At 34.9% G+C, this 14480-nt stretch overlaps 1 protein-coding gene across 2 annotated transcripts; it reads left to right on the top strand.

The window, feature by feature from the left end:
* Positions 1-249: 249 nt before the first annotated feature.
* On the top strand, positions 250-13571 carry LOC133315395 (probable magnesium transporter NIPA2). 2 transcript variants are annotated; one of them, XM_061517004.1, is made up of 10 exons: positions 250-479; positions 636-853; positions 1034-1090; positions 5825-5915; positions 6036-6196; positions 6364-6491; positions 6579-6716; positions 7622-7714; positions 8457-8551; positions 12889-13571. In XM_061517004.1, the coding sequence occupies exons 2-10, from the start codon at positions 727-729 to the stop codon at positions 13196-13198; spliced, it is 1200 nt and encodes a 399-aa protein (XP_061372988.1). In that variant the 5' UTR covers positions 250-479; positions 636-726; the 3' UTR covers positions 13199-13571. The 2 variants fall into 2 exon arrangements, with proteins under 2 accessions (XP_061372988.1, XP_061372989.1); XM_061517005.1 differs by lacking the exon at positions 12889-13571 and having other exon boundaries at positions 6481-6491; positions 8457-9019.
* Positions 13572-14480: the final 909 nt, after the last annotated feature.

Here is a 14480-nt window from a genome sequence, read left to right as displayed (position 1 = left end):
ATCAGCGTCAACATCAACTCAAAAGTTGCAAACATCAACGTCAAGAAAAATAATTAAGAAAAAAAATATAAATATATTAAGAAAAATAAATATTTAAACCAAACTAACATGTATACTCCATAATAAAACCAACTTTTAATTCTATCAAGTTAAGAACGAGTGATATATGATTTTATGAAATACAAGTTATAATAACCAAACAGGCCCACGCGCAACACAAATACAACATTGTAATTATAATCATTACGAAACTCCCTTGTAAAACGCGGGTTGAGGGCAATCGTAATCTGAGGTTATTGTTTCTGGGACGCATGCGTTAACGTTGCTGCCTCTTGTGTTTCCATTGTTGTTCTCTGTTGTGTTCTCCAGCACCTTGATGATCAACAGAATTTCAGTTTTAATGCTCAAACAACGTTTCTTGTTAATCTGATGAACCATGATTTTTTAGCTACCAACTTGTCTGTAAGGTGCCAAAAAGGGTACGTACCCTTTATAGCTACGAATTTGTATAATAGATATATCTTTCTAGTTGTGCAATCATTCTATTCCGCTTCAATTTTTCTTTTTACCCAATTTTTGTTTATAAGATATGTATGTGACTTTCTTTTTATGTTTTGTTGAATCCATGAATTAAGGTCAAGGCATTGGATTCGACATCTTGGCCCTGGAATTGATTCGTTTTACCGGAAGAACAGTTTTTGGTATCATTATTTATTCTTGTGATATATGGGGATTTCCTCTGACAACGTAACTGGGCTTGTTCTGGCTGTCTCTTCCAGCGTTTTTATTGGCTCTAGCTTTATAATTAAAAAGATGGGGCTAAAAAAAGCTGGTGCCACTGGGAAAAGTGCAGGTTCATCTCCTCTTATATGCTTCTTCCCTTTTTTGCCCCCTTCACCCCCTCTTTTGTTTTTTGGTTTTTGACATGCTTTCATTTCATTTGGGTTATTGAAAAGTCTTGAACTTAAAGATTACAATGCATTGAATTGCCATTTGTTTAATTATTATATTTGTTTTGATTCAATTTGAACAGCCTCTGGAGGGCATGCATACCTATATGAACCTTGGTGGTGGGTTGGAATGATCTCAAGTAAGTGATTTTCTGTTTTCTATTTTTATTTTTATTTTTAGTTTTTTGGGTGTTCCCTTTAGTGAATTCTAGTATATTATGTAGCATTGAGAGCTAGGGAATTGGATTGGAATGTGCCTTTGCCACCTTTATTATTAAATTTTCAGGGTAAGGCTGCGTTTTAGCTTCAGTGCCAAGGAATTGGATGAGTTTACTTTTTTCAGTTTTTCCTATTTCAAGTCAAGTGGTTTTTTACCCAAGGGTGTGTGTCATATTTACAGAAAATGTTCTTGGACCTTAACCCATCTGAAGTTTAATGTTTCTTAGACAGAGAGAATGATTTCTGTTACTTCTATGGTCTAAAACACTTAAGTATGTTTTTGGGCAATCAAATTTTTTGTGAAATTCCCCCAACTTTTCATGGGGCTTCAGTGGGTTCTGATAGTGTTCGGGGTTTGTAATGGTTATATTGATTGAAAACACTAGGATTTGAATTTTTTTGTTTTAACTAAATTTTTTGAGGAATATTTCCTTTTCTCCTTGTTTGGAATAAGAAATAAAGGGGAACAATGAGTAATTTAAAAATCAGATCTGATATACTGAATCAAGGTATTGCTAATGGGACTTTGACAGTGTTTCCTATGATCTTGGATTTATATGTCTTGCATCTAAAAGGAAACAGAAAAGAAGTTATTTTACTGCACTGCCATGATGTTCATTGCATCATTAGAAGAGGCGCAAAATAACTTTTACCTAATGACATAATCAGAATTTACCATATGATATTGCCAAATACATCCCAGTGATGAAGTTATTTGATCTTAAGCTTATGTTGGTTAGCTGCAAGGAAGTCAAGTACATCTCTTATAGGGTGCAATTTTTGTTACTACCATAAAAGACACAAGTCCTATCATAGTAGGTGTACACCAAGGCTCTGCTTTGAGTTCTTATTTTTTTGCTCGTTATGGATGAACTAACTAAAGATATCCACGATGAAGTGCTAGGGTGTATGTTATTTACAGATGATATTGTTTTATTGATGAGACCAAAGTTGATATTAACATAAAACTAGAATCATGGAGAAACACGTTAGAGTCTAAAGGATTCACGCTAAGTTGAAGTAAGACTGAGTATATGACGTGTGAGTTTGTTCTGACAAGAGATAGGGATCAAGATTTCATGTATTTGCTTGAACAATAGGTACTCAAGAAAGATGTCTTTAGATATTTGGGATTTATTTTGCAAAAGGGTGAAGAGGTTGATTAGGATGTAAACCATAGAATTAAAGCAGGTTGGATGAAATGGAGTAGTGCATCGAGGTTTTTGTGGGATTGCAAAATTCCTCTGAGTCTAAAAGGAAACTTTTATAGAACAACAGTAAGGCCTGCAATGTTATTCGGATCACTCAGTATTTTATCACCACTCTATTTCAGGATCCATTTATTTGGTGGCGTATGTTAATGACATTGTCATTAAGGGTGATGATCATCATGGCATTACTCAAGTAAAACAACATCTCTGTCATCGTTTTTAGACAAAAGACCTTGGAAGAATCCGATATTTCTTAGGGATAGAGGTGATCTAATCTAAAGATGGTATTGTGATATTCCAAAGGAAATATGCTATGGACATTCTTGAGGAGACAACTTTGTTAAATGCTAAGCCAATCGAAACTCCTTTGGATCCAAACATCAAGCATATGCCAAATCAGGGGGAGCTATTCTCAGATTCAGAAAGTTATAGAATATTAGTTGGGAAGCTAAACTACCTCACATTCACTTGACCAGACATCTCGTTTGATGTCAATGTGATAAGTCAGTTCCTGAATTCTCCTTGTGAAGATCACTGTAATGCAGTGATTCGTGTTCTTAATTATATCAAGACAACTCTAGGTAAAAAATCTCTTTTATAAGGCAATGGTCATACCCGGGTTATGGGATACTCACATGTTGATTGGGCAGGTTGCCTTACTGATAGGAGATCCACCTCTAGGTATTGTGCATTTGTTGGAGATAATTTAGTATCCTGAAAAAGCAAGAAATAGAGTGTAGTTGCCATATAGAGTGCTGAAGCAGAGTATCGTTCTATGGTCACAACCACTTATGAACTCATATAGCTAAAACAACTACTTAAGAAGCTCAAGTTTGGAGATACTGGACCAGCAACTCTCATTTCCGATAATCAAGCTATTTTGCATATTGCTTCCAATCTAGTGTTTCATGAAAGGACTGAGCATATTAAGATAGATTGTCATTTCGTCAGAGAAAAGGTCCTCTTAGGAGATATTGTCTCCAATTTTGTTAACTCAAATGATCAACTGACTGATGTGTTCACTAAGTCTTTGAGAGGTCTTGAATAATTACATATGTAACAAGCTTGGTGTATATGATCTATATGCTCCAACATGAGGGGGGTGTTGTATATATAGTAGTTTAGTGTAAGGGATGAAGTCCCACATCATGTATATCTCTCTGTAATTCCTTTTCATTCAGTTGTATAATAGATCCTCCGTTATGCAGTTGAAACACACAAATTTTAGTATATGCCTCTCAGGTCTTGATATTTAACAAAGCTTATTGACCTATGGACTTACGTTATGCGTTTGTGTTGGCATGAGTATATGAGTCTCAACCTAGAAGCAATCAGCCATTTCAACTGCTTCCCTCAATAGCATCAAGCTTGACTTCTTATACGACCTCCCAATCACCTGTCACTCAACTTCTTATCAAACATTTGATAGCCAAAGGGATGCAAATGCAACAAAACAAAGGATTATGCTTCAACTGCAATGAAAAGTTCATGCACAGGCATCAATGCGAAATCCCGACCCTTTTTATATTTAGAGGGTCTTTTTGCAACATGAGGGACGATTCAGTGCTTCTTGAGCTTGTTGAACTGGATCCGACTTGAGGACAAGTCACGTCCTGATGGGGGAAGGGATGGTACACACCAAGGCTTTTGTGTGGTATGAATTAACATTTACTAGCTTCCATTAATAAAAGATTGGATTGATATTGTTAGAGATATATAAAACTATTAATGTAACCTCTCTCAATAGCTTAAGCTTTTGGGTTGAATTGGTTTTTTACATGGTATCAGAGTCTCACCGCCCCCTATTTAATAATAAATTAAGTCTTGTGGAGTTTCTTAGCACAGGTAGGCTGAGCCTGATGTGTCATCCACCCTTAAAGCTCAATGTGCTCTTGCGTGAGGGGACGTGTAAAAGATATATAAAATCATTAATGTAACATCGCTTAATAGCTTAAAGTTTTGGGTTGAATTGGTTCTTTACAGGTATAACTCTAGATTAATACTAATTAGCATTTGTTAGCTTCTATTGATAAAATTGTGGTATTAATTAGTCTTGATTAGTATCAATTAGCATTAGCATTTATTGGTTTTAGTATTTGAAATTGTTAGAGATATATAAAACCATTAATGTAGCCTTACCCAACAGCTTAAGCTTTTGGATTGAATTGGTTCTTTACATGGTATCAGAGTCTGGTTGTCATGGGTTCGATCCTCACTGCCCCCCATTTAATTAATAATTAATAAGTCTTGTGGAGTTTCTTAGCACATGTAGACTGGGCCTGATGCATCATCCATCCTTCAAGCCCAATAGGCTCTCGTGTGAGGGGGCATGTTAGAGATATATAAAACCATTAATGTAGCCCCCCCAAAACCTTAAGCTTTTGGGTTGAATTGATTCTTTATAGAAATCCTTGTAGTAAAGGCCACAGTTGCTATATGGAATAAAGAAGAGGAAATTACTTCCTTCCAATCATTAATTCTCACCTTTTCTCCACTCTCTCCCTTCTTCTATGTATTTGATCTCTGCAATCTGCCAACTCTAAAAACACTCATGTTAGGTACAATCTGTTAAATGTTGACCCTATTTTGCATTTACTCCTCATGATGATAGTGCAAAGTTCTAAATTTGAATAAGTGTTAACATCTCTTGTACATCAAGGGAGTTGGATTACGAGTTATCACAAAAAAGAAGAAGCAACCAGCATAGTAGGTACACTTGGTTGTGAGTTTCATATTTGATAAAGCTTTGAAAGTTCAAAATTGGGGCTGATTTTATCATAGACTATCTTATGAAAGAATTCGGTCAATCAGGGAGGTCATTCTGTATGAAATATACTAATATAATGTCAGAATATTTAGAAGTAGGTTTTGACAAGATGTTCAATAAAATTGTATTGCTTACTGTGAAATCTGAATGCATTTCATTGATCTTAAGTTCCATACTTTTACATGATATAGTTGGGGTGATATCTAATATTTCACTTTTGTATTTTATGCTTGCTTTCTATATTAATAAGTTGCCTCTTTTTTCAAAGAAGTGAGCTTTTAATCTGTTCCAACCCTAAAGTAATGATGAGTGGCACTGCCCCTGTTTACTCTCAAAGGCAAGAGGAAAGAAGAAAAAGAGAGAGAGAAGGGGGGGGGGGGGTGTAATTGTCATACGTTGAAGTTTCAATGTCAAGAAAGAATCAAGTACCTTTTTGAATTGATAATCACTATCAGAATGCCCTGGCAAGAATCAATCCTGTGCCATTTCTATATATTATTATATATATCTAGGGCCTATGCATTTGGTAGAGCAAATTTTCCATTGTAACTCTTAGTATTCTGTAATAATATAAAATTATATAATAGTTATATAATAAATAATTCATTTGTTTCTGTTCCCACCAATCTTAGGAAAATTTCAGCAACTAACTTCACATATATGCCTAAATTTTTTAGTGATCGTTGGGGAAATAGCCAATTTTGCTGCATATGCATTTGCTCCTGCTCTACTTGTAACTCCTCTAGGAGCTTTAAGCATCATTTTCAGGTAAGGAACATGGTATTCTTCACAAAACAAATTCCTAGGGTGCTTCTGTTTTCTTCAACACAAATGCATCATCTTCATCCATCAAATTTTAATTTGGATACTTGCATCTTCATGATGCAGTGCAGTACTAGCTCACTTTATCTTAAAAGAGAGATTGCACATCTTTGGTGTGCTTGGATGTGTTCTCTGTATGGTGGGATCTACAACTATTGTTTTGCATGCTCCGCATGAAAGAATTATTCACTCTGTTAAGGAAGTGTGGCATCTTGCTACCGAACCAGGTATTTTTTAACCCTTGTTTGCTAAGTTCTAACATTTTTTTTCATTGAATCTTGTCAAAAGCCAAAGCAGGAGGATACAGGAGTGGGGTGCATTCAGGTCTTAATGGATTCAAGGCATTAATTTATGGTTATTTAAGCTAACATTAAATTTTTTTCTTCATCAACAGGTTTTATTATCTACAGTTGTGCAGTTGTGATTCTGGTTGCTGTTCTCATTTTCTATTTTGTTCCACAGTATGGGCAGACCCATATGATCATATATGTTGGAATTTGTTCTCTCACAGGCTCACTTACGGTATTAATAATATCTTGAATGCCCATGTTTGTCATGGTTGACCATAAACCTGCCCTCTATAGACCTAATGCTGATATTTGTTGATAGGTTATGGCAGTGAAAGCAGTCGGAATAGCTTTGAAGCTTACATTTGAAGGCACAAATCAATTCACATACTTCCAGACCTGGTTCTTTACAGTGGTTGTGATAGGATTTTGTCTTTTGCAGATTAACTACTTGAACAAGGTAAGCTTTGGCATTATATCTGTCAGTGCATGTACTAGTGGCTGTCATTATGCTGTGTCTTCCAGAGCATAACTTAAATGATTACACCAAAATTGAATATATATATATATATATATATATATATATATATATATATTTGCTGATGATTGGAGTACTAGTATGGAAAACATTTCTGCTCTTTCTAGGGCCTTCATCGTTTGAAACTACTAAGTGGTAAATTGTTATGCTTAAAATTTTTAACTAAGATTTCTCACTCTTTAGGACTTGTAGCATCAGCTAAATGACCATGTTTGCATCTCATAATCTAGCATGTTAACAAAAGGTTCCGTACTATTTTTCTCAATTTGCATTGAACTGTTTCACTTCCTTCCAGTTTCAATGAAGGATGAGTAAAGCTTTACATGCGATATTCTAGAAATGGCATGGCATCTTTTTTATGCCACTTATTTCCAGCAGACTTACAATTGAACTTCATTTCGGCATTCTCTAGAGTTTCTTTAATAGTTAAAATCTGTAGTGCTAGAATCCTGAAAATAAGTGTGTTGAGTTAGTAGTTCAAGATAATAAGCTGACCAATGTGTGAATCAACTATTTCAACCCAAAAACTTAAGTTACTACATGAAGGTCGCATTAATGATTTTATATTATATTTTTCTAACACGCTTCCCCACAGGCTCACCTATCTGTACTAAGAAACTCTACGATATTTAATTATTTATTAATAAAATGGGGATAGTGAGGATCGAACTTGTGACCACTTGATCACAAAGGCGCTTATATCATGTAAAACAATAATTTCAACCCAAAAATTTAAGTTATTACATGAAGGCTACATTAATGGTTTCGTATTATATTTTTCTAACATATTGTAATGTTATTTATTTAATTTGGAAAACATGTTTCAGGCTTTGGACACCTTTAACACAGCAGTTGTGTCACCAGTTTACTATGTGATGTTTACATCACTTACAATCTTTGCCAGCATAATCATGTTTAAGGTGACTAACTACCTTTTGTCATTTGCTCTGTCTCTGTATGTGTATATATGTATGTATGTGTTTCTTACTTTTGTTTAATATATGCTTGGCGACAATACAAAATTATTTTGACATTATAGTTTACAACAACACCACCAAAAGCGTTTTCCCACGAGGTGGGGTCGGGTACATGGATCAAAGATGCTATTTTGTTCCTTTAGTCACTTAGATTTTTTCTTGGCCTTCCTCTACTTCTACTTATTGGGCTCTCCACAATATGATCGACTCTTCTTACTAGACCTATGATAGTGTATAGAAATAAAAGGCCCCCTTTCTTGCAGCTTATGGCAAAGTAAATGAGAAATATGGAAAGAGTGAGAAACATAGTCATCTATAGTATTGGATCAATCATAATTATAATTTCATTTGTATTATGTTATCAGGTTGTAGAGTTACTTTTTGTTTTCAAGTTTTTAGAGGACTTGAACACCTAAAATCTGTCAAATCAAGGCACACTGAATCTTAAGAATATGTCATGTGATTTTGGCCAATCATTGTTGAGCCAGTGATGCGCTCCTAGTCTTACGTGTTGGTTGCCGATGGTACAATTGATCCCTGCTTGATACTTGTTCGAAGAACATATCCCCTAAAATGTCTTCTTTGTGTGATTCCATGTCTTGCATTATTAGTCTTAAAATAATACCTTCATTGGCAATTTGCAACTGGATTGTAAGTCATTATCTACTTTCATTATTTGCTGCAGGACTGGGACTCACAAAATGCATCACAAATTGCTACTGAGTTATGTGGCTTTGTCACAATTTTATCTGGGACCTTTCTCCTTCACAAAACTAAAGATATGGGAAATAGACCCACAGAACCCCTTGGTTTTTCAGCTTCAAACCATTCTAGTCATAACTCAGAAACATGATAGACATGTATGTTTGAATCTAGGCAGGATAAGGATAGTAATGGTCTTTCACCAATGTTCCCAAGCTAAACTGCTTTGAAAATATGATGAAGGTTACACAGTGGTATTTCAAACTAGCTTGCAATGTCGAAAATGGTAAATCGAAAAGTATATGATGTTAATGTGAAATATTACAGGAAGCGTTTCTTAGTTTTTCTTTGTTTATTTTATTCCTCCTAGTTTTTATGAACAGACGGTTTTTATGTGCAGTTGTGAATAGCTAGCTAAAAGCCTATATTGTGATCTTCATTAGCATGAGATTATGATTCTTGGAACCTATTATAGTTCCTGTTATGGTCTTCACATACTTTAATGTCATCCTGATTCATGAGTATAAGTGAACTTTGAAATATTCATTTGACTGTGTGTACCTGTATTGTAAGATCAGTAAACAAGAATAAAGTCATTTTTCTTTTCTTTTCAAAAGCTGTTATTTTCTGTCTGGTCCAGGTGAATCCAAATTTTGATTATTTAGGCCAAAATCTAGGTAAAATCAAGGAAAGAGTGTATAACTATCTGTAGTTCAGAATCGATTTTAAATCAATTTAGAAAAAAACAAAACCGATTTAGGAAGAGGCAAAATGGGTTTGATTTTTAAACTGATCCATTAAATTCCATTCGCCATAAAATCTAAATATAGTAAATAGGGATTACTGTCACTCCACTTTAATCCATGTACAGTTGAAAATTTTTATATCAGTAAAGTTTTGATGCACATGTTTATCCAAATTATTGCTTGAACTGCATATCTAGTTTTTAACTATGTTTAAACGTACATTTTGAAGCAAATTCGGTATTTGCATTCAGATGAAGCAACTAAGCCTGTTGATTATCTTTTCGAAAATAGTTTTTTGATTTTCATAAAAAAAAAACTAATTTGATAAGACCTATTTTGTTAAAATAATTATAAAAATTATTGTTCTTTAGTTTTTAAAATCAAATTTAAAAAATATGTCCGAGTTGTTTTTGTTCTGTGTTTTTTATTTTTAACTAAAAAAAACATAAAAAACATTCATTTTATTAACTATTCTACAAAATAATTAAAAAAAAACAGAACATAATCAAATAAGCCATAGCAATGGGAATATAAAATCTAATATGTTATTCGTATAAAAGGCAAATCAATCGTGAGCAACAGGACTCGAACCTGCACGGGCAGTCCACATGATTTCAAGCTTTGATGCACGACCAGGGAACTCCGACACATTTCGATCAACATTTCAAGACATCTGGTAAACATTTTGATATGCTTCCAATATATAGTCAATATTTCTACACACACGCTTTTAACATACGGTCAACGTTTTTCTACTCATTTTTTTTTATATTCAAATTTTATTTTGTTTTTATCTTTTTAATTAAACATGAAAAATTAATTTATAAATTAAATATTTTTATTATAAAATTTAGGTTATTCTACTTATCATTTTTTCTGTTTACTTTTACTTACCATTCTCTAACATCGTTAGATCAGAATCTCAAGAGTAGAAAGAAATATAAAGATTAGTTAAGATTCTGATTTAATGACATTTTAGAGTGACAAGTAAAGGTAGGCAGAAAAAGAGGTAAGTAGAAGAATAACATATTCCTATAAAATTTGACCTGAAAAATTAATAAAACATGATTTTTTTATATTTATGTTATATAATTTGAATATTTGATTGATTACATGACTTATTATAAATTGCTGTATGTATTAAATGTAAATTATATTATATGGGGCATGTTATATTTACAAACTTTTTTGTTTACAAACTCTTACAAACTACACTATCTTCTCCCGGGAGAACACACCGGGAGAACATAATGTAATTTGTAAAAATTTATCAAAAAAATTTGTAAACGGATCCTTCCTCATATTATATATATTAAAAAAATTATTTAATATTGAAACATGTATTAATATATCAAAATTTAATATTTTTAAAAATTAATATATCGTATCGTATGTCATGTAAGTGAAAGGAAATTGATCCTCTCATGTGTAATTTAACATGATCATGTCATGTGGGAAGATCTTAACCATTAATAATTAAATTAACGGTGATGATTGTGTAATATCTTTATATTTTTTTTCTCTTTCATTATCACCATTAACTCACCCATATATGATTATGATTACCCCCTATAAAACACGAACTCGTAATTTTTTTGGAATTGTGCGTGTCGGACACGTGTCCGACACGGAAACGCTCCGACACGCGATCAATATTTTGGGACACGTGGTCAACGCTCAGACACGTTTTTTTTTCAGTCTTAATTTTATTTTATTAATTAAAAAAAATCATTTATAAATCAATTTTTTTATGTTATGAAATTTGACATGAAAAAGTAACAATGTACGAAAAATTATTTTTGTTTATATTTATGTTATGAAATTTGAATATTTGATTGGTTATACGACTTAATATGGATTGTTATATCTATTAAATATAAATTATATTATATATTAAAAATATTATTTAATATCAAAACGTGTCCCAACATGCTATTTTTTAGAATTAACATGTCAGCTGTCATGTTGTGTCCCGTGTTCCGTATCAGTATCCGTGCATCATAAATTACCCCACATAACAACCCCCACATAACATAATTAGCACATCCGTTCCCTTTGAAAAATAGATTTCAAGTCATTCGAGATAACCGCTCCGGTATGCCCACTGGAATGGCTCCCATTTTTTTCAATAAAAATAAAAAATTCCGAAAATTGAAATATAATTATTCTGAAAAATAAAATAGGCTGGGAAATCTTCGCTCCCTGCTTTGGAATAGCTTTGTCCCTTCATTCCCCAGTTAGCCATATTTTCTCGAGAAAATTTAACTTTCCGGGAAAATCAGTGTGCTATCGTCGTTGGCAACTCCTCTCTCGCTCTGTCTTTTCTTATTATTATTATTCAAATTCCGAAACGATAAGGTAAGCAAGCGCCATCCTTTTTCTTCTCTCGATTTTGAGATTCTCGGAGAGAATCTATCAATCAAACAATCGCCAGGTTAAAATTCTGGATTGTGAAAAAATAAGAAAAAATAAAAATTCACACGATTGCAACGATCTTCGTGTTCTCGATGCAATTAGAATCGTTATCGGAGAAGGTTTTGGTGGTTGAGGAGGAGGAGGAGGAAGAAGAAACCAAGAACGTTACGTTTGTGATTGGTTGCTGATGATTCCTCCGAGAAGGAAGAAATGGACGGAGTTGGAGGAGAAAACCCTAATGGACAAGTACGGGGAGATGGTGGCCGATGGTTCGCTAGCGAAGATGAGAACTCGCGAGAAGAAGTTCAAACCGATTGCTTGTTACGTGAATTCGATGCACCACCTTCGCGATCCCGTGGCGTTCCCTTGGCAGTGGTCTTGGAAGGACGTTTCCACCAAGGTTCAGAACATGAGGCATCAGTATCTGCTCGTTAAGCAGAAGATCAAGAAGCCCGAGTATTCTGGAGGTGATTGTGATGGTAATGGTGATGGTGACGGTGATGGGAGTGAGTTTGATTGGGTTGAAGGACTTACTCATTGGTCTAATTTTCTTAGGTACAAGGATGTGTTTGGGGATGTTGCACTTGGTGTTGGTAGTCATGGTGGTAATGAGTTAATGGTGATTGCGGATGGTAATCATGGAGATGAGTTTCTTGCTAATGGTAATGGTGGCAGTGTTGGTGGTGGTGGTGGTAGTAGGGGAATGGATATGGTTGAGTTTGGCCAGATGGGTCATTCTGGGGATGGGGATGGGGATTTTGCAGCTGCTATGGATGGGGTTGACAATGAGGTTATGGGTTTGGGTTTTGAGTATGATGCTGAAGAAGGGGAAGTGAATTATAATGGGAGTGGTAGGATGAGGGAAGATGCGGAGAATGGTTTTGTGTATGAGGAAGGGGAAATGGCAGGGTTGAACTTGAAGAAGAAGAAGAGGAAGGTGGTGAAAGGGATTGAGAAGAAAGCGTGGAGGATTCTTGCTAACCAGCTAGGACAGTTGAGAGAAATGGAGACTCGGTTCGAGCAGCGCGAGATGGATAGAGAGCGGGAGAGACAGAGGAGGGAAAACTTAAGAGTGGAGCTCGATAAGCAATGGGAAAAGAAACTGGAGGAAAGGGAAAAGGAGAGGGAAGAGAGGGAGAAGGATAGGGACAAGCTGAGGAGGCAGAGAATATCTGAGTGGGAAGCTATAGAGAAGGAAAATGAAGAGATGGAAAGGAAAAGAAGAGAAGAAGAGTTAAGTCATGAAAGGGAATGGGAAGAGAGAATGAATTGCAGGAGGCTAGAATGGAAGAAGAGGGTTGACGAGATGCTAAATCAGCACCGAGCAGAAATGGGCCAGATGCAGACTCGTATTTCTCATGAGCAACAAAATCTTACCAGCCAATTGCTTGGTATATTCTCACAGTGGACTGCTCAACCTGCTGGCCTATCTGATCATACTAGTGCTAGCAACCATTATATTTCACAAATGATGCAAAATTTGCATCATGTAAATGGTATTGTTCATGGAGATACTAGGGTTGAGGGGGATAATCATGAAGATCAATTCATTGTTGATGGGTGATGTATCTCTGCCATTTTGTGCGTTTATACTGGGGTGTCCAGGAACTTTCTGTTACAAGAAGTGGCGTAAAGTGCACATAACTGTTGAATGCATTCTTAACTGTACTCTCTTCAATTAGGTATGATTGTATACTGTGTCTAGTTTTTAATAATTTTATGCAACTAATCTATATAAATAATGCATTTTGTTCCTTGTTTTCATCTGAACTGAAATATGAAACTGTGAGTGTAAAGGTCCCATTTTTTGTCCAATACATTTTTTTAATGCTTCTATTCAAACTATCTATTAAGTGAATCCTCTAATATGTACGTACATTCAAAAAGGAATTTTTTGTTTGTTCTTTAATGTGCAATCCATCTCATTGTTATGCTAATGCAACAGCAGAAGGCATTCTAGGCTCAGGAGTGCTATATTCATCCCTTGTTAGTGTTTCGTTCTATAATTTGACTATGTTCAGATCCAATCTTCTTTACAAGGTATTCAGTATAAGTTAATTCTGGTCTTGTTTTCAGCCTTGTGGACATGTCAGATGTGTTACTGTTTGCTACTATGACAATTTGAAGGGGGAAAATGGAGGAAAGAAATTGAGAGATGTATCTAGGATCATGTTTACTCCTCCATTTTTGCCCTTACTTTTTGACTCTTACCAAAATCGCCTTACTCTTGCATGTAATCCCCGAATCCCTTAAGTTACTGGATCTTCTTCATATTAGGATTTTGTTTTGTTTATTTTGTATATTTATTTTGTATGATTACGGTGAAGAACTAGGAATGTTGTCGATTCATAACTTCACTAGAACTTTTTTTCTTTTTTATATTTATATTGGTATATACAGACTCATCTCATGCCCTAATAGCCAAGACTGTTTTATACTCGCCTCTCATTGTACCAACTCCCCAATTCCCGACCAGATTGTAGTTCAGGGGCGCTCCATCTATAGGCCATTGCATTCTTTTTGGATAACAATTGTGCATACTGAAAGTTCCTCCTGAAGATTTAGGAAACTTCCTTGGTTTTATAATTTTTGTTGGGAGGAGGGTGGGGTTGGGATAGGGACAAGGGAATGTCCGGATTTGGGTGCCATTTGAACTACAGCTACAACTTATTAGCAAAAACTTATTTGTTTGATATGGTGTACGATATGTATTGGCCCCGGCTGAGCATATTTGTGATGGAAATAAGCTGCTCAAATTATGTTTCTAGAAACTCTGCTCATCTGTGTTTCACGTTGTCTGAATTCCAAATGTTCAAGGATGATTCTAGATTGCTACAAACGGTCTA

The sequence above is a fragment of the Gastrolobium bilobum genome, unplaced genomic scaffold (assembly GCF_033153095.1).
Source record: "Gastrolobium bilobum isolate Gb01-03AN ecotype WA unplaced genomic scaffold, APGP_CSIRO_Gbil_v1 utg21167, whole genome shotgun sequence".
NCBI lineage: Eukaryota > Viridiplantae > Streptophyta > Magnoliopsida > Fabales > Fabaceae > Gastrolobium > Gastrolobium bilobum.
This window is presented reverse-complemented; position numbering and strand designations above follow the sequence as displayed.

Excerpts from the sequence above, each read along its gene's own strand:
- LOC133315395 (XM_061517004.1), top strand. The coding sequence starts at position 727 with ATGGGGATTTCCTCTGACAACGTAACTGGGCTTGTTCTGGCTGTCTCT. Across the intron at positions 6,717-7,621 it reads AGATTAACTACTTGAACAAG|GCTTTGGACACCTTTAACAC; the intron begins GTAAGCTTTGGC and ends AACATGTTTCAG. Across the intron at positions 8,552-12,888 it reads CTCCTTCACAAAACTAAAGA|GGAAGAGAGAATGAATTGCA; the intron begins TATGGGAAATAG and ends TGAAAGGGAATG.